Source organism: Rhinolophus hipposideros (assembly GCF_964194185.1).
Source record: "Rhinolophus hipposideros genome assembly, chromosome: 24".
Classification (NCBI taxonomy): Eukaryota; Metazoa; Chordata; class Mammalia; order Chiroptera; family Rhinolophidae; genus Rhinolophus; species Rhinolophus hipposideros.
The window spans coordinates 11,149,894-11,175,835 of NC_138070.1; the positions used below are offsets into that span (position 1 = coordinate 11,149,894).

The following is a 25,942-nucleotide window of genomic DNA, read 5'->3' on the forward strand; positions in this document are numbered from 1 at the left end:
CTTCCCCCTGGTGGAGATCAGCAGCAAGCACGCCACACGGCGTTCCCAGTACTTCCTTCAACAAATGTAAACTGACAAGGTGCTGGGAACAGAGGGGTGAACAGCAGCCTACTGCGCATGTGCTCAGGGAGGTCGTAGGCAGATGAGGGAGTGAGATGAGGAAATTGACAATCACTGTAAGGCATGAACAGTTGGTGATATAAGCATTCATTCATTCATTCATTCATTCATTCAACAAAGTGTGGAGGCCTTGAGGTAGGGCCTGAGGATAAGCACGCTTCACAGGAAGGACAAAGGGAATTCTAGGCCCTGGTGGGAGTACCAAGATGTGAAATCCATGCCTGATGTAGGAAACCCTACAAAACTAGATTTATCTGACATTTAGGGCTGGAGGAGGAAATGTAAACAGTGGGGTTCCAAACAGAAGCCAAATCCTGAAGTGCTTTGCAATCGGTGGGCAAAGCTGTGTACATGAAGCCCATGGTGAGTTTTCCTGGGCTACATGAGGAGGAAAGTGTATTGATTCAGAAATATTTATTGAGTCCCTACAATGTGCTGGGAATAAAATGGTGAGCAGGACGACCCCTCCCCTCTTGCAGCTTACACTCTAGTGGGAGAGACGTCCACTCTTTTTAAAAGACCACTCCCCAAAAAAGGTTAAAACTAAAATGTGACAAGAGGCACTGCTACATACAGGAAGGACAGAGGTAAAGTATGACATTAAGGAAACTCAGAGTGGAATGGACAAGCCTTTGCTGAGATGAGTTTCTCTCCATGCAGACCTTGGTGACAAATGCTGTAGAACTGGGCAAAAGTACAGCACTTGGCACTGCTTTCAAGGACCCAGTGGTCAAAGGCAGGCTTCGGAGGCAGGACATCTTAGAGGGAAGGAAGCTCAGTTGTCTAGGAGGGAGGAGGGTCAATGAGATCAGTGATTTTCAACCTGTGAGGTGTGAAAATAAAGTGGGGGGTCGTTACCAGCATTTGGTAAATGATATAGGATAAAATAGAAGAGAATGTAAGCTATTATGCATATTGAGTATTGTCTCATGAAACTCGTTTCAGTTGTACATGTGTACATGTGTGCATGTGTGCGTGCACACGTATGGGCATGCAATATAAATTATATTTGTTTCTGTGAGTCTTGATCAAAAAAGTTTGAGAAACCCCAGATGGAAGGCCCCCTCAAGGTCTCACCCAGCCCAGGATGTTAAAAATGACAATGACAGCCCACAGGGGGCTGACATACACGCTTCTCTCGGGCAGAACTGGAGCCCAGCTGCAGTTATAAGGACTTTGCCAAACTCAGTAGCCCAACTCTGATGAGAAGATAGGAACTCTGAAAAGCAGTGAAGAACCTAACCTCACATGCTTGCCCTCATGCATTATGGGTGGCAGGGGTGGGGGAGGAGGAGAGGCATAAATTAGTACAAACTTTTTGGAAAGCAACGTAGCAATGTTCACCAGAAGTCTTAAAACATGCAAACTCTTTGCTGCAGGAACCACACTCCTATGAATTCACACTAAAGAAATCGCCACGAATGCACTCAAAGATAACATTCAAAGCTGTTCACTGCCACCTTACATGTAATATAGGTACAACCTAAATTTTTTAAAATAGGAGGCCAGTTGAATACATGGTGGCAGTGTTCCGGCCTTAAAAATGAGGAGGGAATACATTTATTGACAAAGAAGATGTTTATGATAGAACATTGTAATTCGGTGCCATTGTTTAAAGGAGAGAAAACTGCCAGCTGCTTCTCACTGTAGGTGGAGAAACATCCCGTGAAGCAGGTTTTGTCTGTATTGCCTGACTGAGTGGCCCCTCTTAGCCATACAAATGTTAGGTGAGTCAACAACATTGGACTAGAATAAGGAGTAACATAACCTTTATAGCAAGTCAACTGGGGCCATTTTGTTGTGCCACGTTGTCATGCAGGGTCTCTGGTCCCGCGCCCCACATAAGAACGCAGGATATGGCGAGGCCAAAAAGGAACTCCCACGGAGCCATAGGTAGGGAAATCACACCACTCTACACTCGCTGGCGGCTGGGCTGGAGACACAGGGGCCCCATAATCCACAACCTGCCGTCCACTTCTCTGCCAACCAACAACCCCTTGCTAACTGCAATCTGCGCTTGCTAGCTCAGCCACGGCAGTTATATCAGTGGTTAATGGCTCACTGGTTACAGCTGACGGCCAACTAGTCACAGCTGATGGCCATCCACTACCCAAGCCAGCACCTCTCCCCATGAGGCCGAGAGCCTGGAAACCGCTCTCCTGGCTCTGTCTCCACACACATCCCCCGCCCCCCAAACATATGAAAATATCCAGAGACATTTCTGTTTGTCGAGACTTGGATTGGTGGGCGGCGGTGGGGGTGGGGGTTACTGGTATCTAGTGAGTAGAGACCAGGGGTGCTACTAAACACCCTTCCATGACAGGACAGCTCCCAGCTCGTGGTCTCTTTTGAGGATGATTGTAACGCTGATCAAGACCTGCTAGGAAGCAAGAGTACAAAGCAGGGGAGCAGGGGGCATGCAGTGGGCGACCTGGGCCAATGACCTGTTTCAAACCTGTTCCGCTTTGTTCACTGCGTAGCCTCGGCACAGCCGCCACAAAGCAGTCACTCAATACATTCTTGCTGGATGTTGCCTGTTGAATCCAGCGGGGGCGGCTTTGAAAAGCATCCACCTGACTGTGCCAGACTCCTGCACAACAATGACACCTGGTGGCGGGAACTGAAATACCTGCACAGGTGGACCCGTAACACTTTACTTTGGCAGAACTAATCCCTTTACACTGAAAAGTCCCAGGAATTTGTGGGAAAATCATGAGGTTAGAAAGAAGCAGGGAGCCTGTGTCTTTGATATTCTGCTAAGAAAGGCAAATGGGGTTTGAGCGATTCACGGAACAGACCAAAGAAAAAAGACAGTATACCCTGTGTGGGGACAGAGCCCCAGAGAGCAGTTTCCAGGCTCTCGGCCTCATGTGGAGAGGTGCTGGCTCGGGTAGTAGATGGCCGTCAGCTGACACCGTTGAGCCACTGGCCACTGATACAACTGCCGCGGCTACGGAGGGAAGCCGAGGAGAGTGGAGGAGAGTCGGTCGGTTGGCAGCAAAACGGACAGCAGGTGGCACGTTGTGTAAATCCAGCCGCCAGCGAGAATATAGTGATATGACTCCCCTACCTATGGCTCCGTGGGTGTTCCTTTTTGGCCTCACCATGTCCTGCGTTCTTATGTGGGGAGCGGGAGCTGAGACCCCACAGGCCACCCCGCACGACACCTTGCTTCCCTGAAAATAAGACCTAGCCAGACCAGCAGCTCTAATGTGGCTTTTGGAGCAAAAATTAATAAAAGACCCAGTATTATCATATATCACATCATATCATATCAGGTCTTATAGTAAAATAAGACAGGGTCTTATATTAATTTTTGCTCCAAAAGACGCATTAGAGCTGATGGTCCGGCTAGGTCTTATTTCTGGGGAAATACGTATTTGGACCCCAAACTGATAAAAATAAATCATGGAGATTATTGTGTTAGGTGAATTTTAAAACAACCATATTTCAAAATAATACGTATGGATAATCCTGTCTCTATATTTTCTAAAGAAAGTATATACAAACCCACTGGCTTGGAAGAATTATATCAAAAATTATACCAAAATGACAACGGTAGGTCCCTAGAGGGTAGAGCTTGCAGCAGTTATTTAATTTTTGTTTATCTATTTTCTGATTTATTTTACAATGAATGTATATTATTTATGCAAAAAAATGATAAATTAGATGTCAACCCAAAATAAGGCATTTCAGAATGTCTAAGGCAAAACAATTCTGTGAAAAAGGGGAAGGGATTAAGAAGTACAAATTGATAGTTACAAAATAGTCATGGGGATGTAAAGTACAGCATAAGAAATACAGTCAATAATATGGTAATAACTATGTATGATGTCAGATAGGTTATCAGGGCGATCACTTCACAAGTTATATAAATGTCTAATCATTATGTGGTACACTTGCAACTAATGTATTGTAGATCAACTGTAATGGAAAACTTAAAAAATTATTTAAAAATAAAATGTGGAGATTAAAAAATAAAAAATAAATAAAACGATTCTAGTCTCCTACACACACTCAATATTTCCGTATCTGGACCCTAGTTATCCAGAACCACACACTCTGTAACTTGAGAAGGTCTCCCTTGGGCCAAAGTTCCTGGGAGCTGCCCTGACCACTCCGGCTTCCGAATCCAGGCCCCTCTCCTCCGCTCATTAGCGGTATTTGCCACCCCGAGTGGACTCTGTCTCATCCTAGCCTGCAGCTCCAGGCACAGGAACCTAGCAGATCTGCCCACCCCCTGGGCCGGCTCACCTGACATGTGGACGTTACGGAGGCAGGAGAGGGAGGCATTGAGGCGGGCACACTCCTCCCGGTTGGCTCCATATTTCTCCACGGTCTCACACACCTGCTCATCCGTCATCTCCAAGAGGTCCTCCAGACTCAGCTGGCCCGGAGTGATTTCCTAGGGCGAGAAGAAGGTGGTAAATAGACCTTGAGTGCTTAGAGGGGAGGAACGCCCTCTGAGCCTCCACGCTGCCCTCTAAGTGGTACCTAGCGGAACACCGGCACTGTAGAGACAGCTGCTGGGCATTAATAGTTGGGTCTATGATTCTGAGGTCAGAGAGGCCTGGGTTTGATCTCAGCTTTGCCACTCATTAGCTAGATGACCTCGAGCAAATCATTTAACCTGTCTGAGCCTCACTTTACTCACCTGTAAAATGGGAGTCTTAAGCACACATACTTTGTAAGGAAGCACGTATGCTTAGCACGTGGTGCTCCATAAATGGTGGTAGTTAATTATGTCTCCCCATGCGGCTTCTGAACTCCTCATGTGCAAGGCTCCAATTTACTCGTCTTTGAAGGGCCCTCCGGGCCTCCTGCTCAGCTTGGACTGCAGTTGTCTCAAATTCAGGGTGAACCCAGAGCAGAGCAAACTGGACAGCCCAAGTCTCTTGATGGCTGTCCTCCACTCAATGTTTTGGGCAGGTGTCTCTTCACTGCCACCAGCAACCAACGCCCCTCCCCTTCCCAAAACGATGTGTCTCTAGTACCATAATATGAACACACCTTGAAATTTGTCAAACTTCTGTATTTATGCACGTGTATTTATGCTTCGTGTATTTATGCACGAACAAAACAGAGCCTTCACTTTATAGCACTTAATAGTATCCAATGTTTTTACATTTATTATTATTACTATTATTTGATTCTTATTTAAGAGTTTCAGATAACTAAGGATGGAGATTCTAGGGCAACATGTGGAATACTTGTGCCCTCTTGTGGCCAAATCTGTGTACTACAACAAAATCAGACCCACTCCCATTTAAACTGGCAGCCAGAAAGAGGAAAACTGTATCAGCACACAAATTCTATCCAAAAAAAATAAAAAAGAGGCAGAGCAAAAGCCACGAAGCCCAAGCGGTACCTTTCTAACTGGTGCCTTTCCAACTCAGTAGGGCAGAGGCAAAGAGAGAACAATAATTGGGTCACTTAGAGTTTTTTTTCAAATAGGAACACTTTGCAAGTAAGCCCTACTTTTAAGAAAGGCGATTCACCAGGATCTAAAAGTACAAAATGAATCAAATTTAGAAGGGATGTTTCCCAACATAAAAGAATTCTCCTCTTTGCTGCAGGATTCACTTGTGCATTTTATCCTATAATTTACCCTCCCCCCCCAAAATACTCAATTTACATGGATGTTTAGGGGCACCAAAAAAAAACCAAAACCACAAGTAACAATAACATCAAAAATGGAGAAAGCCTTAAGTGAACCTGGGCCAAAAAAGCAGATGCACTTCTGTTTGATAAAATAATAATAATAAATGAAATGGATGGAGTACTGTTTTAAGTGCCTTTCATGGATTTTCTTTCAATGCCACGAAGACCACATAACATAAGTGCATTTATCATCATCATTAGTCTGTAACTAGGAAACTAAAATTCAGAGAGGTTAGGACACTTGCCCAAAGACAATAAGTTTGAACCCAGCAGTCTGGCTTCCTAGCTTTCTCCACACTGCTTTCTCCACACTGCTTTCTCCATACTGCTTTCTCTCCTAGCTTTCTCCACTCCGCCACAGAAAGGGGACCTCTGGTGGACGCCCACGTGAGCTGCAGACAGAGAGCTGGAACTTGAGCTCCATCCCCACCTCCTGGCTGGTGGCCTGGGTTCAAGATTCTCACTGACTAAGGTAAGAAGAGCCAGAGCTCAGGTATCTGCAGGGCAGGTAAATGTAAATGAGCAAAGCTATGAATTTGGGAGTCTGCAGGATCCAAAAGGACAGCAGAATTCAGTTCATTGCCACCAGACAGGAATTCAGTTCAGTGAGGTCAGCGATCCCATTTTTCAGGAGAAGCCAAAGATCTGGGGTTTTATGCAAATTCTTTCCCCTTTTAAATATTGGCTCAAAAAAAAATTTTTTTCTTAGAAATCCTATCAGCCAAACAAAAAATTGTCTGTACATCAGATACAGCCTGAGGGCCACCAGATTTCAACTCCTAGTCGAGAAGATTTGTCTGCCTTATTCGCCCCACTTGATAAATAAATGGTCCCAAAAGTTTCTGAAATGCACACAGGGTCATGCAAGTAAACTGTACTGTCTGTACTTATAGAGGGCCTTTCATTTTAAGGGCATTCACATGAAACTGCCATCCTGGGAATGAAATAAGGGAATATACAATCATACACAATGTGGTGTGCATGTGCAAGATGGATGGGGTGTAGAGGATGGATGGATGGGGGGCGTCTAGCTCAGGACTGTGAGATCTGGTGGGTTCAGGTGAGGTCACTTTGGGACAAGGTCTGAAAAAAGACAAAAGGTAGAAGAGGATCTTCCAGTCCTCTTCAAGCAGGAAGCAGGGAGCACCTTGAGAAATGGTACTTGGCTCTACAGGCAGGGGAGCACCCCCTCTTCTCCCCAGCTTGGGGAGGCCCCAGAAATAGGAAAATGAGGGGAGAATGCAATGCTGTCTACCTTAGGCTCAGGAGTCCATCCGAACTGGTTCTCCTGCCAGCCCTGCCCACTCACTAGCAAGGCTAATCACTTCTCTGAGCCTCAGTTTCCTGCTCTGTACTATGGAGACAATAGTGGCATCTATGTCAAAAGGTCACTGTGAGGGTCTGAACAGTCTCAGCAATTGAAAGCTTGCATGAGAAGCCCTTAGCACAACTCCTGGCATCAAAGAGTCAATGAACGTGAGCTGCTTTTGTTAGGAAGGGCTTAGTTCAGTCACTGGAAACAGTGGGGACCTGGGAGCCGAGAGGGTAAGGAAATCCCACTCTCCTAGAGACCTTAAGGATACACTCCACTCATTGAGGGGGACACAAGACAGCATGTGTTCTCGTTTCGTTTTGCCACTGGAGAATCTTCTATTTCTAAAGTTTTTAACAACAGTGATAATAATAATAATAATTATTATAATAATAATAGTAAGTTGACATTTACTGAGTACTATTAGGTGCCCGAGTACGAGCTGAACATTTTCCATGGATCATTGCATTTTACGTACCAGCCACCTTAAGAAGAGGAGACAATCATTACCCCATTCAACAGATGAGAAAACTAACGTCCTAAGACTGCAGTATCCAATATGGTGGCTGGCCCCTGTCCAGGATTAAGTAACATTAAACACAATTGAAAATTCAGTTCCTCAGTCACACGCACTACCCATAATTCAAATGCGCAATAGCTACAGGTGGCTGGTGGCTACTGCATTGGACAGCACAGATATAAGATATTTCTATAGTCGCAGAAAGCTCTGCTGGACAGCGCCGGTCTAAGAGGTAAAGTCATCTGGCCAAAGTGACTGAGTTAGTAAGTGGCAGAGATGAACAAAGTTTTGATTCTAGAGCCACACTCTTAACAACCATTCAGACAGCATCGGTGTGTCTTCATCCAATACATATTAATTGAGGGCCTGCTATTAGTATGTGCCCAGCAAGGCCAAAACTACGCCACTGCCCGAGGGGCTGAGTACTGGCCGATAGGGGGCAAGGGACATGGGGCAGCCTTGGTCACCTCCAGGACTTCCTGGCGTACGTCCACGATCCGGAACCAGTGCCGAAGCTGGGGGAAGCCATCCAGCTCAGCGTTGCGTTCCTGCAGGGCCACCTTCTTTTTGCAGGACAGCTGCCGGCTGAAGTACTTCACCAGCTTGCTCTGCAGAGATACAGATGAGGACACGTCTCTCAGAGGCGCTGCCACAAGGAGGAGAGGCAAGTATCTCCCCACCATACTCTCCCCGCACCAACCCCTAACCAATCCCATATTCTAAAGACCGGTTCAACTGCAGTGAACAGGGGACATGCGTTGGTACCGCTTCAATGGGAGGCCTTTGGAGCTGCATGCATCTTGGCTTCCACTGCACATAGCCTTGGACCCAACAATTCTAATTCTAGGAACTCATCCTCTAGACAGCGCGCCCTGTGCAAAATGCCTCTGTAGAAGGGTTTCTTACAGGTGTGTCTGCTATGGTAAGAGACTGCAAACAGCCTCAGGGTCTGTCAGTAGGAAACATAAATGAGGGTTCATGCACACACAGGAACTCTGTGCAGCTATAAAATAAAATGAGGAAATGTGCTGTGTACCAATACAGACTGGTCTCCAAGATATGTGGATGAAGAAACACACTCTCCCATTCACGTGGGAAATTTCTAGATCTTCGTAAATGCACGCACGTTTGGGAAGGAGTCTCAACTCTCTAGGGAAGGGGAGGGAGAGGATGGGGAACAGAAGTTGGAGAAATCTTTTATTGAAATCCTTTGTTATCATTTGAATCTTAAGTCGCGTACAGGTACTCACAAGTTAACGAATTATTTTTTAAATGAGGTGGACCTGAATCCATGTTTTTGAAGGAATGCCATGACATGAGAAAGGAAAGTGTTTTATTGCTAGTTATGTAAAAACTAACAATGTTAACAAAAGAAAGGCAACGTGCACGCGTGTGTGAGTGAGCAGAGAAGAAAGTGTGGAAGACACACACCCAGGCTGCTGAGTGGGACGGGAAGATTCTATAAACGGGGTGAGAAAAAACTGTTTAAGTGTTTCTTTATGTATATTTTGCTTTGTTTCAATAGTTACCCAAAGCATATAATCATCTTTGTAATTTAAAATATATTAAATAAGATAACTTAACGAAACAAAAATAAAGCCCTTAGGTACGTAAGTGCTTTTAGTATTGCAAAGCACTGTCGACCATATACCAAGAAGACGGTCCTGGAATTCCAGGATCACAAAATTCGGAGCAGGGGAGGGCCGTCGCAGGTACCCGTTGCTTGTGTCCAGCTGGTCTCTATTCCCCCTTTGCTAAAAAAGAACACATTCAATTCCTTTTGGGGAGTAGTCCATACGGTTCAGGTAAGGCTGGTCTCAAGCAGCCCAGTCTGCAGGTGGGCACGTGACCCAGGCCTGGCCACAGCATTTGGAAAAAGTGAACCAAATTGGGCTACCGAGAACCCTTCCCAGCAACTCTTCCCAGGCCCTCAGAGGCCAGCCCTCACTTCCCACTAGGGGGTTGCCAGAGAAGCCAAGAGCTGCCCAGTCTGGCCCTGCTGCCAACTGGGAGAGCCTACCTGAGACTGAAACCCATGGCAACCAATCAGAAAACTGGTTTTTAGTTTCCCATTAATTTGATGCACCTTACTAATGAAATGACAGTTGCCATTCTTGATAAGCCTACATTCCATTGCAACAGCGGCACGATTTTCATGTTACACTCAGGCACCTGGAACACTTTCCACTTGAAATCTCAGTTTAGAATTTAGAATAGGAAATGTCAAAAAGAAGATGGCTTTTTTATAACTGATTTCTGAATGAATAGGGTCTGACCTATTGAGATTTCTGAGTGAGGTTCTCGACTAAGCTATCTGTAGAACTCTCATGTCTGTCTTTTGCTCTATTTCCCAACTTGTTTTAACCATTTTCTTTACCCGGGTACAGGGAAAAAACCACACAAAAGAAATCTACTTTGACATGACCCCATCATTCTTTGAGCAATTCCTTACTTCCCAGGCTCACCTTGTTCTTTCTATGCCCCCGCTCTGAAATCAGTCTTTTCTCCAAGGAAAGCTGGTTCCACTGAGTGGAAAATGGTGTTTAGAAGCCAAGATTTGGGTACTCAGGGTGCTTACTGATATCGAGGTGTCATTGGTTCCAGCCCCCTCGGTGAACAGCCTGGGCATTAGATGCACGTTGTCTACGAGTATAAAGTGTTGTGCTTGTTTGTTATGCAGCATCACTGGGACCCAGGGCTGACCAGTACACCACCCCCTCAACTCCCGGGAATCTGCCTTTTTCTCCAAAGTCCACCTCAAATGTCACCTTCTCCAGCAACTCTATCAATTCTTCCTTGGCATTTTATTTGTACACACTCTATTGTAAAATTGATCACAGTTTTTCTTGCATCATAGCTGGTGGGTAATCAAGACACTTGATAGCTTAGAAGGTTAAGGAGCCCTTTCCAGATTTGGAGGAGTAAAAGAAATAAGTGTAACAATAACAATAAAAGTACCATCACGGAGGGGTGGCCGGATGGCTCAGTTGGTTAAAGCGCGAGCTCTGAGCAACAGGGTTGCAGGTTCAATTCCCCCCGCATGGGATGGCGGGCTGCGCCCCCTGCAACTAAAGATTGAAAATGGCAACTGGACTTGGAGCTGAGCTGTGCCCTCCACAACTAGATTGAAGGGCAATGCCCTAGAGAAACCCACTGTCCCCCAATATTCACCAATAAAATTTATTAAAAAGAAAAAAAAAGTACCATTACTGAGGACTTCCATATGCCACGCCCAAACTGAAGGTCCATATATCCTCACATCCCCAGGAGCTACATGCTATTAAGACCTACATTTTACAGATGAAGGCATTAGGTACAAAGAAGTCAAGTCATCTGCTAACGATCACACAGCTAGTAAGCAGAGAGCTAACACTGCAACCCAAGTCTGATTCCAAAGCCCCAATATTGCAGAAAGGATAACTTTAATAAACACAAACACACATATATATTTTCCTTGTAAAAAAGTTAGAACATCTCAGGAAAGGCCAAAGCTCCCTTTGATCATCCCCTCTAATGCTGGGCTCTCCTCCCTGCCGGTAACAAAGGCACCTACTGACATTAGTCTATGTCTTTCCAGACCTTTTCCTAGCACTTTCACACACACACACATACGTGTTAGAAACTGCAGTGTTGTTTGATGTGTAGGGTTGGGTGTTTTGTTTCCCCACATAAACTGTATCATGCAGTATGCATTTTTCTGCTAGCTCGCTTTTTTTCATTCAGTAGTAAGCTTCAGGGATCTTTCGTATACAGATCTGCCTCTTTCTTTTTAACCTTCTGCACGAGGGATTCCTTTGATACGAGGGTCAAAAGCCCATGACGCGAGCAGCTCTATGTCTGCTGGGGGCATCTTTGTCAGCTACGATAAAGAAGTTTTGGGAATAATACCGTGACAGCAGCCACCATTTACTAGACGCTTACAGTGCGCCTGGCACCATGGGATCAGTGCTCGGAATGTGTTTGTTCATTCTGAATCCATGCAACGATGCCAGCTGTGAGGCTGGTAGTCTGAGCCCATTCTGTGAACAAGAGGTCAAATCTCCTGACGTGAACATCAGGAGGTTAAATCACTTGTCCAGATCCACACAACTATTTAAATCGGGGAGCCAGGGTAGGACCCCAAAGCTCCCTGTCTTTACCAGGGTGGTGCCCTATGAGCTGTTCACGGGTCCTCCACGCTGAACTGGAAATCCAAAAGTTGGGCATCGAACCCTCAAGAACAGAGAGGGGGTCTCACTCATCTCGGGGAGCCTTCTGGGTATTATGGAAGAAGTTTCTGAATTCCAGTTCTGAGGTGTAGGCAAGTTACATCAGCTACTTGAGCCTCTAATTTCCCATCTGTAAAATGGGCATATACCACCTTTCCTCATGGGTCTACTGAGGCATCACACAAGATAATGTCTGTGCAAACGATAGGCTGAGTCCTTCCCACATAGACACAAACACCGTTTTCTAACTAGTTGTAGAAGGAATGCTTGGATGCTAGGGAGATGTTTCCATGATCACCCTCAGACCAGACCTCGTCTACCTGCCCAGAAGCAAGAATCCCCACTGTGATGCATTAGCAATGGGAGAGAGAGAGATGGGTTTAGGATGCACATGGAATGTGAAGACAGGTGGGGAGAGGAGCCACAGGTCCAGCTCGTACCCTTGAAGTGAAGGAAACCAAGAATCACCTTTCAGGAAAAGAACACAGCTAGTCCTAGCAGAGAAAAACCCGCTGGGCAGAAAGCTGCCCAGAGTGTGAAACAGGACTGGGCAGAGATTGAACAAATGGAAACCCTGAGAGTCAGCAGTTGTTCCCACCAGTTCCCCAAGACGGGCAGCACAGAACAGTCGTGGATGTCAGCTAACAGGGGTTTGCTCTGAGCCAAAAGCTGTGGTGAGCACTTTTTACGAATTATCTATTTAATCTGCAAAGCAACCCTGAGATACAGGACCAATTATTGCTCCATTTTACAAGTGAGAAAATCAAGACCCAGAAAGGTTAAATAACTTGCCCAAGGTCATCGAGTGACGAAGTGGATGAATCAGGATTTGATCCCACATCTAACCAATTCTTATTTATTGACATACAAAGAAAGCTACGATCTATTATCAAGTGAGAAAGCAGTAGCCAAAACAATAGATACAGCAGAATCCTATTTTCTGAATATAAAATGAAAGTGTGTATGGGCATGTATATATATAAAATAATATATATTAAGCATATTGTATATTTGTAATATGAACATATACATACATACATATATGCATAAATAATACAATATACATTTAATATATATATAATAATACACACATGCACATACACATATATGATATATATTTAATATTTTATGTATACTTTATATTGTGTATATATAAAATAATATGTAGCATATGTATATATACATAATATACATTTACTATGTGTGTACGCGTGCGCACGCACACACACACACACACACACACACACACACACACGGGGAGACTAGAATAAAATGCTCCAAAATGTTAGCAACTGTATCTCAGGGTTATTACAGGTGACATTTATTTGCTCACTTCTGTGCATGTCTTGTCTTATAATTTTTCTAGAAGCTAGAATTATCTATATGATAATTAGTTCAAAATCTCATGAAAATCAGTTGCCAAAGATGTGTGGGACATCCACAGTGTTAACCATTTCATTAAATGTACTTCAAATATGTGTAATACATAAATAATATGACAGGTTTTCTGCAAAGCATTTCATATACAAGATCGGACAGTTAAATTCGCGAACTAGTTGCAACGACGTGGCTAACCTTTTTTGGTATCAGAGGGATTATTCATTATGAATTTGAACCACTGGACAGTTAACCAAGTTTACTATTTGGAAGTGCTGAAAAGGCTGCGGGAAAAAGTTAGACGACGTGAACTTTTCGCCAACAATTCATGGCTCTTGCATCACGACAATGCACCAGCTCACACGGCACTGTCTGTGAGGGGGTTTTTAGCCAGTAAACAAGTAACTGTATTGGAACACCCTCCCAACTTACCTGATCTGGCCCCCAGTGACTTCTTTCTTTACACAAAGATAAAGGAAATATTGAAAGGAAGACATTTGGATGACATTCAGGACATCAAGGGTAATACGACGACAGCTCTGATGGCCATTCCAGAAAAAGAGTTCCAAAACTGCTTTGAAGGGTAGACTAGGTGCTGGCATGGGTGCAGAGCTTCCCAAGGGGAGTCCTTGGAAGGTGACCGTAGTGATATTCAGCAATGAGGTATGTAGCACTTTTTCTAGGATGAGTTCGAACTTAATTGTCTGACCTCATACATTATTTTACTTAATCTTCACAATGACCACAGTAATATCCACATTTTACAGATGAGCAAACTGAGGGCCGAGGACCTTAAGCAACTCTCCCATGTTACTAGATAATTTTACATGTTTGTTCCCTCTTTCCCTGGTTTTCTGACCATCAGAATCATCTGCAGGTGTTTGTTAAATATCAACCTTCCAGTCCCATCCCCTAGAAATTCTGATTCAGTAAATCTGGAGAAGGGCCAGGAATCTGTAAAAATACAGCACCCCGATGATTCTGAGGGTCAGGCAAGCGTGAGCAACCTCCATGTACTGTCTGAAGTATGTAATGAAAGCAGTTAGTTTCTCAGACGTGCGTAAGCATGCGGATACTTGAGCCACAAAACCAGGACAGAAACCCCATTCTGGAGGCCAGGCTGCAGCCCTCTCCGTGGGCTGAGGTATGCAGCAGGCTGTCCTGGGCAGCTCCAAAGGACAAGACCTTGTTCAGAGCCCCGTGAATTCAAAGAGCAGTCTGCACCAGTCCAGGCCTGAGGGGGCTCCCAGTGGGGCAGGCGAGACAGATGTGCAAAGAGCAAGCAGGAGGCCGAAGGACAGGCGCCAGAACAAAGGGGCAGCCAGGGTTCAGCGTGGGCACCAAGAATGCAAAAGCAAGAGAATAGCCTCCTAGGGAGCAATGTTCCAGGGTCTAGGGATGATGATGATGGGAGTTCCATGTTCATTCCAAGAGAAGCTCTCATTCATTCATTTCAAGTTCTTTTTAGGTGCTTTCTAAATACAAAGAACTAGGGGTACACAATTAATTATACCCCTTCCCTGCCCTGAGGCAGGGTTATGCCAGATGCAGCCTGAAGACACCTGCGCTGAAAGCCAGCCCCCTTGGGTTCGGTACGGAAACCGAGACACGTTAATAGCTGTTTGACAAATTATGTCTGCTGCATCTAATAGTTTCAAAGTGAGTATTGTATTTTGGGCTTGGGTTTTTTTGTTTTGTTTTTATTTTTGTTTTTCGGTGCCTTTCATTTTCCTATTAAATGACTTTTATCATATTTTACAAAAGTATTGGCTACAAAGTACCAGGAAAGAAAAAGCTGATTCTTCACCGTAGAAGGTATGAGTTGGCACTGACCTCCACACTCAGGACATTTCAGGTATTGAGCTGAATTGCCCTACATCGCTAAGTGATTTTCCAAAATGGTTCCAACGAGACTGTTTTATAAATCATGACAATGCTGAAGTGGGTGTTAGGTTGCTATTAATATTCTATAGATGGGGAAACTAAGGCTCAGGGGGAGTTGGAATGATGCCCAGGGACATACAACTAAAGCAGTTCCAGGATTTGAACTCAGGATCTGATTCCCAGTCCTGTATCCTCTTCGTAATAACTCGCTGCTGAAGCAGAAGGTCTAAACAGCCTAGAGGTCAAGGTGGAAGCACAATTAGAAAAGAGCCTTTCTAGTGCCTCCAACTGCCTGGTGTCCTAGTTTATTTTCAGGTCACCCTCAATTCAAGTCCATGCACAGCTGGACTGCAAAAAGTCCAAAGGTGCCATCTTCAAGTGAAGAAACACAGGGCTTCTGGAAATAGCACACTCACGCTGAGCCCACTCCCTGCCCCTGGATTTTTCCGGTGCCAAATAAACTCTTCTGGGCCTGGGGTCAGAAAGATGGAGCCCAGGACTCTGAGAGCAGGAAGCCAGAGGTGTAGTTCTCCCTCTCCACACCAGGGGGCAGCCTGGCACTGTCCACGGCAGATGGAAAATTTTCCAGGTCATCCCTGGATCAGAGCATCCTCAGTGCCTTCTTATTGTACTCCGTATTAATATGACGGCAAATTTAGCAGCATAAACAAACAAAAAAAGTTTAAAGTCAAGACATGTGACGGAGCTATAAATAATCATGTCTGAAATCTCTAATTGGGAAACGGGGAACTTCTCAACTCATAATCTTAAACCAAGATAAACCCAGACATCGAAGGGCAAACCCCTGGGGTTTGGTTTGCTGGAGCCTAAAACCATCACCGCTTCGGTGCTTATTTTTTAAAACAACTAAAGCAGAGTCCGTGAAAGCTGGAAGGGAGTGAAGTACAGATGGAGAAGCTTCGCGTGATCTCTCATGAAAACCTCATGACCATGCCAAGGGGAGGGGTCTCATCTCCCACCCATTTTACACATGAGGAAACCAAGGCTCAGGAATGTGACATAAGTGACCTTAAAATCACGCGGATGAAGAGGCAGGCCCCAGAACCCTCTGTACCCCTCAGGCCTGCCTGTCGGCCAGCACCCCATCACTGCTGCGTTCTCTTCAGCAGGCACAGGCTAGCATGGCAGCACAGAGTTCAAAGCCATGAACCCACAGAATCCAGCCTCTGCACTTCTTCCTGCTGCCCAGAGCTCCCGCCCGCTAGCTTTGAACATACAAGACACTTTCCTATCCTTCAGGTGTCATCCTTTCCCAACCACCCCCAACGTCACCATCACAGAACCCTGCTTTTTTTCCCTTGGTAACACTTTATAGCTATCCCACAAATTATCCTGTTTATTGGTTTCCATGGTTAAGCTCCCCCTTCACCACCATCACACACCCCCATCAGAATGTCAGCTCAAAAGAGCACAAGCTTTGCCTGTCTTCCACCCCCCCACCGTACTCCCCCAACCCTTCCTGGACCCCCCCCAACCCCCCAACACCCCCCACCTCCCCCGCGCATTCAGAGCAGTGTCTGGCATACAGTCGGTGCTCAAGACATTTTTCTTGGTCGTTCGATACACCCACATCATTAATGGGGGGGCAGGCCTCTACCCATAACCCCAACTCCTTTCCCAGCGGGCGCTGATGCACGTTCAGACCCAGAGGCCCTGGCTCTGTGGCCAAGGCTCTCGGGTTCTCTGAGCCGGCGGGAGAGGGTAAGGAAATCGCAGCAGCCGCAGCCCGCGGCCCCAAGCCTTCCCGCGGTTGCCAGGGAGACCATTGTCATAACATCCCCAGCACTCGGTGGGGCCAGCTGACAGAAGAGAGAATTATTTGACTCACTAACGTCTCAAGTAACCTGCCGATTTGCAGCCGCAGGCAAATTTCCCGCTGAGGGCTGGAGGCCTGAGTGATGGCCCTTCCTCTCTCCCCACCCTGGATCCCAGTCAGAGCCAGAGCCCTCTGGCCATGGCAGACAGGACCCACCGATCTGGGGCTGGCCCCCAGGGATGCAGGAACGCACTTCTCTGCCCACTGCTTTGAGTGAAAGCCCTCAATGCTGCTGGTGGCTTTTCCTTTTCTTTACATCATTACTGCTAATGAATACTGCAAACAACAGAGGAAGAAAAAGAGTTCAGAGATTGAATGAGCATTTACTGAATGCCAGGCTCACTGGTAGCTTCCTCAAATAATCATTATTCTATCCTTAATATCTATGTTATACCAATATGCTATATAACAATATATTATGCTATAACATATTTATAGTATATCTATGTACTGTATAATACAAATTCACAGATACAAGTAAGAGTTCATAGACAATTGTATGTTATACAGCATTATTATATATTTACAATAACAAAACTGATATTTCTTGACACTTTTTATACGTCTGCCCTGTGCCTATTGCTTTAGGCATGTTCATAATAATGCTATTATCAATAAACTATTACACAATAGATTCATAATCATAGCTAAGTTTTACTGAGCACTTACTATGTGCCAGGCTCTGTGCTAAGTGCTGTATTAACATGATTTGGTTGTCACTTGCACCCTAAGGCCTAAGAATGCTATTATTCCCATTTTGGAGAAGAGACAATGGAGGCATAGAGGGAGACGTAACTTGCCTACGGTCACAAAGATAGCAAGCAGGGACTGAGGTTGCCACCAGCAAACCTCCTGTTCCTTATCTGCACACCACCCTTAAAAGCTGTTGAACTTTAGCTGGCAGCAGAAACCCCCTAAAGTACCTTGTTAAGAATACACTGCTGGGCCCGTGCTTCCCCCAACCCACACAGGGGATTCAACACTCTTGGGGACAAGGGGCTTTTCTTCTCTTTTCTTTTAAATAAGGAACCCAGATCATCCTCACAAAGGCAAAAAGTCCAGAACCACTGCCTTAGGGTTCTATATCAGTAGTTAGCACAGGAATGATTCTTCAGGGGCTGAACTCAGCAGAAAGGGCAGAGGAATGCATGTAGGACCTATAATCCTGAAAAAGAAGAGGGAAATGTGGGGCGGGGGCGAGAGCTGCGATAAAATTGCATGGTCCCCTCAGGCAAACTTAGCTGTGTGTCCCCAGTTGTAACCACTCCCAACCTTTCTGGAGCAAGGGGTGGGGGTGCTGCCTGAAGATTAATAAATAATACACTCTTTTGCCCAGGGCTGGCCTTAGGGAAGCAAAGGTCATTCTAAATTACCTCCCACTGCCCACCTCCCTGCCCCCTCTTAATCATTCACTAAGGACCAAGTTGTACTGAGAAATATAGGCTTGTAAGGGCGAAGGCCCACCCTTTGCACCTATATTTTGAACCCTGAGACCTCCTGGCAAATGACAAGGAGTTGTTAAAAAAAAAACAGGGGGGTCTGTGGGCAGGCACTGCATTGAAAGAGGAGTGGCTAGCAAAGAGTGGGGCAGAAGTTCTGGAAGCCAAGCCTTTGGTCCCTGGGCAGCTACCAAGAATGAGCTCTAAACCCAAGTAGCAGCTAAAACATCTATGGAGGGTCTGCCCTGAGCAATATGTTGCCTTTTTATCCACATTGTCTGAACTACAGGCAAAGAAGAGCAAAGATCTCAGAAGTCAAGGAAGACCACATGAATCAAGGAAAAACCACATAAGCAGTAAAAGCAGGTCTCATTTGGGCAACTACTTCGCTTTACAGTTTAATTGTTTGAAGATGTTCAATTCACTAAGGTTGTCAATGGAGGCAAATATTATACAAAATCCCCTTATATGCAATTGCTAAAATTGACCGTGGAAGGCTGTTCCATCTCGAGCTACACTGCCCAACAGAGCACCCACTCAGCACACGTAGCTATGTACTGGTAAATTTAAATTAGTTAAAATTACATAAATAATCAACATAGTGGATAAACAGTTTGAGTGTCTTACGGGTACCACTGATAAGAATCCAGAAAACATCCCTGCTGGTCATTATGTGATCTCAGGCCATCAGAGAATTCAAGCCCCGAAACACTTCATTACAATTTAAGCTTAGAATTGTGTGAGATAAACTCCTTTCCTTAATGGATCAGCATCTTTAGGTTCTGGGAAAATCTAGGATGAATAATGGACATATTTCAGATAATTAAAACTCATAATGTTAATATTTGAACTAAAGAGTTTATACATTTGGAGTATTTTATATTCTCTTCATGTTTTAAAGAATTTGGCCACTTAAAATAAGACTGCAGCTTTATAACTCTAATTTGAAATACGTGATTGACGAGCTGATTTAGACATACATTTTAAGTTGAAATTGTATTCAATTTACATACAATATTAGGAAGTGACTTAAGGCTCAACATTTTTATAAGTTTAATTTTCAGATTTCTATGTACTATATATATGCCAAGAAGAACAGTTAAGTTAGCGAACTTTCTACTGTGTGCTTACAGGGTAAAAAGTTCGTGAACTTAATTGTCCAACCTTTTGTTAGTAGTTGGGAAGGCTTGTCTGTCAACAATCAGCGTATTTTAAAACACATTCCTGTATATCAAATTTACAAACACTAAAAGTTTAATTGTTTGAAGATGCTTAATTCACTACGGTTGTCAAATCGATGCAAACATGATACAATATCCCCTTAATATAGGATTGCTAAATTTGCTAGACTCACACGAATAGAATACTGTACGTAAGCTGAATTAAAAGCATAAGGAGAATAAAGGTCTAGGGGGATTTTCTTTGCTTTAATAAACTGAATCTTAATTTCTAAAACTAAAAAGTAATTCCATAAAAGGGAAAATTCAGTTCTTCCGTCACACTGACCACATTTCAAGTGCTGAGAAGCCACAAGCGGCCAATGGCTGCTGTATTGGATAGGAAAAAGATAGACTATGTTCATTATCTCCTAGGATCCTTCCTCTAAATCACATGTCCAATTTTTAGCACGTTTCTTTGGAAACGAATACCCCAGAAGTTTTTTCCGCATATAGACAACATTACCCTTTCTAAGACTTTCAGGATTGTCCCAATGGAAAATGCAGGCTCCTGAAGGAAATAACCTAGGGTGAGAGAGGCAAAGAAGAGTGCAGGGGAGTGCTGGCCGTGAAATTTACCCCAAAATGAGGAGACTCCATAAAAACCTGCAGGAGGAAGCACAGAGACTATAAATGCATTCACTAACCCCTCTCCATTTTATTTAATGATGGATTTTTGCCAAATTCTTAGTATCACTGTCAGCTCGACACTTGCTTAGTACTGAGCAGCTTTGGAGGGGAAATCAGGGAGTGGTTTAATCAATTCTGATTTTTTTTTCCCATTTGGTAAATTTCACACACGCTAAAGGATTCTGACCCAAAAACACAGTTGGAAAATTTCAATTTAGCCAGAAAATGGTCCAACTACCATGAACCATACAATAGCATCATGCCCTTTGAATGTACTGATGAAGAAAGTCTAAAATTAAAGTCCGGAGCCCAGCATTCAACATCCTGCCCTGCAATTAAGAAGCTGTGAGACCTCGAGTAGGCCACATAACCTTGCGTGGACTTGTTTTCCTATCTGGTAAATGAGAGGCTGGAAAAATAGATACCCTCCCGAGTGACTCCAAGTTAAAAAATTCCAGGATTATTCTTAGAGGTGACCCTGTTGGGGGAAAGGCAAAAACATCCTCCATAAGACAACATACTAGTCTTGGCTTTGCTGAGCCAGGGAAACCATTTTTTGTGTGTCTCCTTCTGTTGCATCTGGGATCTTGGCAAAAGGGTCTGTGTTCAGAAGAGAATGCTAGCCAGGCAGGTGGTGCTCAGGGCTGGGCATGAACCTCCTGGTTTTGTGTGCAAGCGAGAAAAGCCACAATCTGGGAGACCCCAGCACATACGGCTACATTGATCGGCCAAGTGAAGTCATGGAGCAAAAAGTTCCAGGCTGGGAATTGTTCAGGAGACCAGGTTCCCGTCCGACTCTCTCTCAAACAAGCTGATAGAACCTTGCTCAGCAGATCTCTTAAGCTGGCGCTGTCCAACAGAACTTTCTATGATGAGAACAGTGTTCTCTATCTGTACTGTCCAAGATGGTAGCCACTAGTGACATGTGGCTATTATGTATTTAAAAGGTGGCGACTGTTTGTCACTGAGGAGCTAGATTCAAGTTTCCTTTCTTAGTAATTAATTTAGCTTTAAATAGCCACGTGCAACCAATGGTTCCCATCTTGGACAATGCAGATGTAACACATTCTCCGTGGTGTTTCTTCTCCTCATTTTCCTCCTCCTCAGCAAAAAGCCATACCTGTTCCTTCCTTTCCTGTGGCCTAAACCCGGTCCACTTCATCCCCAGATGTGCATTTGCTAGGTTCCCAATACATGCTGAGTACCATTCAAATGCCTTCCTCTGGCCTGCAGAGCCCAGCCCACTTCTCCCCGCATCACGAACGCCACAATGCATTACTCCAAGTCCACAAGAAGGTTCTTCTACTCCTTAAATGAGCCAAACTTGCTCCTACCCCAGGGCCTTTGCGTATGCTGGCCCCTTCATCAAGAGCCCTCCCCACACACATCTGGCCAGCTCCTTCTCATCCTGCCAAGCTCCATATGTCATGTCCATTCCAAACAAGTCAAATGAGACCCTGCTCCATTATGCTCTCCCATATCACCATGTTCTTTTCTTTCATAGCACCTATCACAGCTTCCAATCATATTTCCCTGGTGTCTATTTGCTTAACATCCTTTTTCCCTGCTTGACTGTAAGCACCATGAGGGCAGGCACCAGTCTTTCTCGCCATCCCCTGCCTCTCCAGCACCGAGCACAGTGCCGATACACAAGTGGTTTAATGAATATTTGTTGGATGATGAAGTGAGTGCATGATCCCTTATACTTTTGTCCTTTGCCCTTTTGTCTTCACCAGGGGTTCTCAAAGTGGGATCCCCAGACCAAGCCATCAACATCAGCTGGGAACCTGTTAGACATACACATTCTTGGAGCCCCAGACCCACTGAATGAAACTTCGGGAGTGACACATCAATGTGTTTTCACAAGGTGATTCTGATGTTCAAGTTTGAGAGCTCCTGCTCTAGACCCTTCTGGGCTTCTCAAATGGCCTCCCTGACTCTGGACCTTTTATTCATCGTTCTCACCCAGGAGAATAATCCGCCACCTCCACCTCCAAAACTATAATGTTTATGCTTGACACCTAAAATGTGCTCCCTTGTACTACTGTGTTTCCCCGAAAATCAGACCTAGCCAGACAATCAGCTCTAATGCGACTTTTGGAGCAAAAATTAATATAAGACCCGGTTATATTATGTTATATTATATTATATTATATTATATTATATACTATATCATATTATAATACCCAGTAAGACTGGGTCTTATATTAATTTTTGCTCCCAAAGACACATTAGAGCTGATTGTCCGAGTAGGTCTTATTTTCTGGGAAACACGATCAAGTTATTTGTAGACACATCTTAATTCCTTCCCTCCCGCCCCCCATTTTAAGTATTTTAAGAGCAAGGGGCCTAGTCTTTGTCATCTTTGCATTCTCCCAAAAAATGGACCCGGTGATTTCCCCCTAGGAAGTAATTAAAACCGTAGAATGCAAATGAATATGTGCAAAAATGAAATAAATACCTTCTCCATGCACAAAACCCACAACTGCTTAGTCGGTCCTGGGTTCAGATTTCCTGTCTGAACTCTGGGTTATTTTTTGTTTCGTTTTGTTTGTTTTGATTTGTTTTGGGGTGTGGAGGGGGTTTGGTGACTAAGAGATACCAACACACCAGACTGGCAGCTCCAACCATCTGCCGCTAACCTAGAGATGAGGTTGGCAGCAGAGGGAAGTGGAAAAGCTCTTCTTTCCAAAGAGAAAGCGAGAAGACAGATCCTCTTACTCATGTGACCCTCTGTAGTATAGTAACTGTCCCACCATCACTGTCCGACAACCCCTGCTGTGTCATTTCTCCCAACAGTCTCAGCAGCTAATACATGGCAACAGCGGTCTCCATTTTTCAGGCTTTTTATGTGTATTTTCGCAAATCCTTATTACAAGCCTGAAAGGTTGGCCTCACTGTCCCCATTTTACAAATGAGCACAACAGTAGACCCCTTGACTTGCCTGGCCCAAGTCTAGCTAGACAGCTGACCCCAGAGCTGTCTGGCTCCAAAGCCGTAGCCCTTCCACAAGCCATGGCAGCCAGTTGAGGTGGTAAGAGACAGAGCCAGAGGCCAGTGCTGTGGCTTTCTGTCCAGCAGGGTCTAGTCCAGTTAGCGATTATGCATCTTAGAACAATTAATATGATTCAGGGTCATGAAAACAGAGAGAGACAGAAGACAGAATGGCTTAGGGCTTCCCACACCAGATCCACAATCCTAGTCAAGGCTCCTCTAAGGGGGTGCTGGGATGTTCCGGGAAGTTCTATAGAGGACGTACATTTCCCTGAAATCCCAGAAGCTACAGGCTTCAACAGGGAAACACCATGGCAGCTATAAAACGCCAAACTACCTCAACAGGAAAGCACCTCACCGCTCCCAGCGAGGCCCCACAATCAAGGAGCTCATAGTCAAGTGCAGTGGACAGAGCCTTCAACTGATTGTATGGGGCAATGGACACGTGCTCCATGGACAGAAAAGAGGACTTCTGAGAAAACTCCCTAGAGGAGGTGGCATCCAAGCCAGGCCTTAACACACTCATACAGTGTAATTTCCTGGGTTCCAAATCACCATTCATGGTCCCCTACACACAGAAACACACCCACACCAGCTTTCAGTAGAGCAGAGGGGAGCCACATGTGGAAGGGGATTGAACTGGATGAATATCGAGGTTCCTTTCAACCCTGGAATCCTATGATTGCAGAGATCTAGAACCTAATCATTCTTCTATCCATCCGAGTAAGTCTCCATCCAAACAACCATCCACACCATCCTTTGATCCATCTATCCACCTATCCATCCATGCATACGCCCATCTTTGCAACCATCCATCCATCCAACCATCCATCGTATAAGTATTTCAGTCATGGTGCCTGCCTAGCACCGTGTCAGGAAAACACACGGACGCCAGGACCGACGCCTGTCTTGAAAGCTAATAACCTCACACTGGGCATATCAGGCTGTGGACACTGTTAAATCCCAGTGATATGAGTTTCTCTTACTAGTCTTAATAAAATTAATTTATAACCAACTGCATAGTAGAATACGGTAAGATCATGTTTTACAAGTGAATACATTTAAAATGGTTACAACAGTCAATTCTCTATGACATATATTTTATCACAATTTAAAAAAAAAAAGTGTCCCCACAGGAGCCCCAGGTAGTCTAGATTCCATGTTACAGATGTAGAAACAAGTGCAATCAGGCCGTCAGATGACTGTCCCTGACATCTCCTGTGCCAATTAGCAGTAGAGGCAGAATTAGAGCCAGGCCATCCAACTCCATGGCACCACACAGGGATGACACCCCACTTCCAGCCTCAGATGCCCCTTCAAACTCAGGTCACACGTAGAAGGAAAATCCAGGCACAAGAGACAGTGCACCAGAAAGGAAAACAGATCTCATCTGGTGTTATTAGCAGCTGGGTGTGGAGGGCACCAGCTGCGTGGCTCCCACGGGAGAGGAGCCCCAGGTGAAGTGAGGGAACCGCGTGCCCGCACATCTGAGCAGCAAACTCTGCGCTCATGGCCATGGCCTGAAACTTTCCACCAAAATCCCCATGTGCGGCTACTTAGCTCTTGGGGGAGAATAAACGTGGGTCTCTGGGGCTCAGAGTTTCCACGTTTAGCTTCCACCCAAAGGAAAATTTTGTTAGAAAGTTTAAAGGGTGTGACGATTTTTAAATAATGAGACATCGGGGCCACAATGTCAGCACCCTCCCAAAAGTGAGAAAGACTTGCATCGCGCCTCTTTTTTCTTTTTTTCCTATTACAATTCAAATGACTCAACTGCAGAAGAAAGTAAAGAAGGTTAATCATTAAAAAGCCTGACATAGGCCAGGAACTTGCTTTATCTTACACTAGTGGTTCTCAGCTAGGGGCGATTTGGAACCCCAGGGGACGTTTGGCAATGTCTGGAGCCATTTTTGGTTGTCCCTGCTTGCGGCGGGGAGGGATTGCTACTGGTATCTAATGGGCAGAGGCCAGGGGTGCTGCTCAACACCCTATAATGCACACCTTGCCCCACCCCACAAAGAATTATCCTGCCCCAAATATCAACAGAGCAGAGGTTGAGAAACCCTCTCCTAGGCCAATGGTTCTTAAACTTGAGAGTGGATTCACATTCCCTGGAGGGCTTGTTAAAACTTAGATTGCTGGGCTCCATCCCCAGAGCTGTGATTCAGTTGTCTGCAGAGGGGCCCAACTTTGCATTCCTGACAAGCTCCCTGGTGATGCTGAAAATGCTGGTCCAGGGGTGACAACGCGTGGAGCTCCATCTTGGGTCACCCTAAAAACAGCCTTGAGGCACCCGCACTGTTCTTCTGATCCTATAGATGCAAGACCTAAGGTTCTGAAGGACAAGCATCGCGCCAAGTCCCTCCAGCTTCTACGTAACCGCACCAGTATTCAAGCCCGTATCCATATACTCTCCAGCCTCGATGGGTGCCTGCAGGCTTTCGTGCTCAGCCAAGTGTTCTAGGAGCCCGGAAGGTACGTTGGGTATGCATTTTCTCCATCTTTGATCCCCCTCCAGCAAAGACTCAGACTAAGGGGACCAAGCCCAGAATTCCACACTAGTGTCCTCCTGGAAACACTGCTTATAAATCTAGTGAGTTTAAATAAGATCACTGTTTAAAGGTCCTCTCTGTGTTCAAGTCTTTTGGAGGTTCTAGAAACATATTATAGAAGAAGTATTTCATCCATGGTTTCATGCCCGATTTACTTTATGTGGGACTCCTCCGTCCTCCTTCGTTCATAC

At 45.0% G+C, this 25,942-nt stretch overlaps 1 protein-coding gene across 3 annotated transcripts in view; it reads right to left on the reverse strand.

Annotated features, from left to right (window-relative positions):
* Positions 1-25,942, reverse strand: part of KSR2 (kinase suppressor of ras 2) — a gene marked incomplete at its 3' end in the record, with an annotated part of 362,386 nt that overhangs the window by 288,332 nt on the left and 48,112 nt on the right. For all 3 annotated transcript variants that reach the window (XM_081036474.1, XM_081036472.1, XM_081036473.1), the window contains exons 2-3: positions 8,081-8,221; positions 4,375-4,525 (exon numbers count right to left, since the gene is read on the reverse strand). In XM_081036474.1, coding sequence (XP_080892600.1) covers positions 4,375-4,525; positions 8,081-8,221 — 292 coding nt within the window. The remainder of the gene's footprint in view (positions 1-4,374; positions 4,526-8,080; positions 8,222-25,942) is intronic.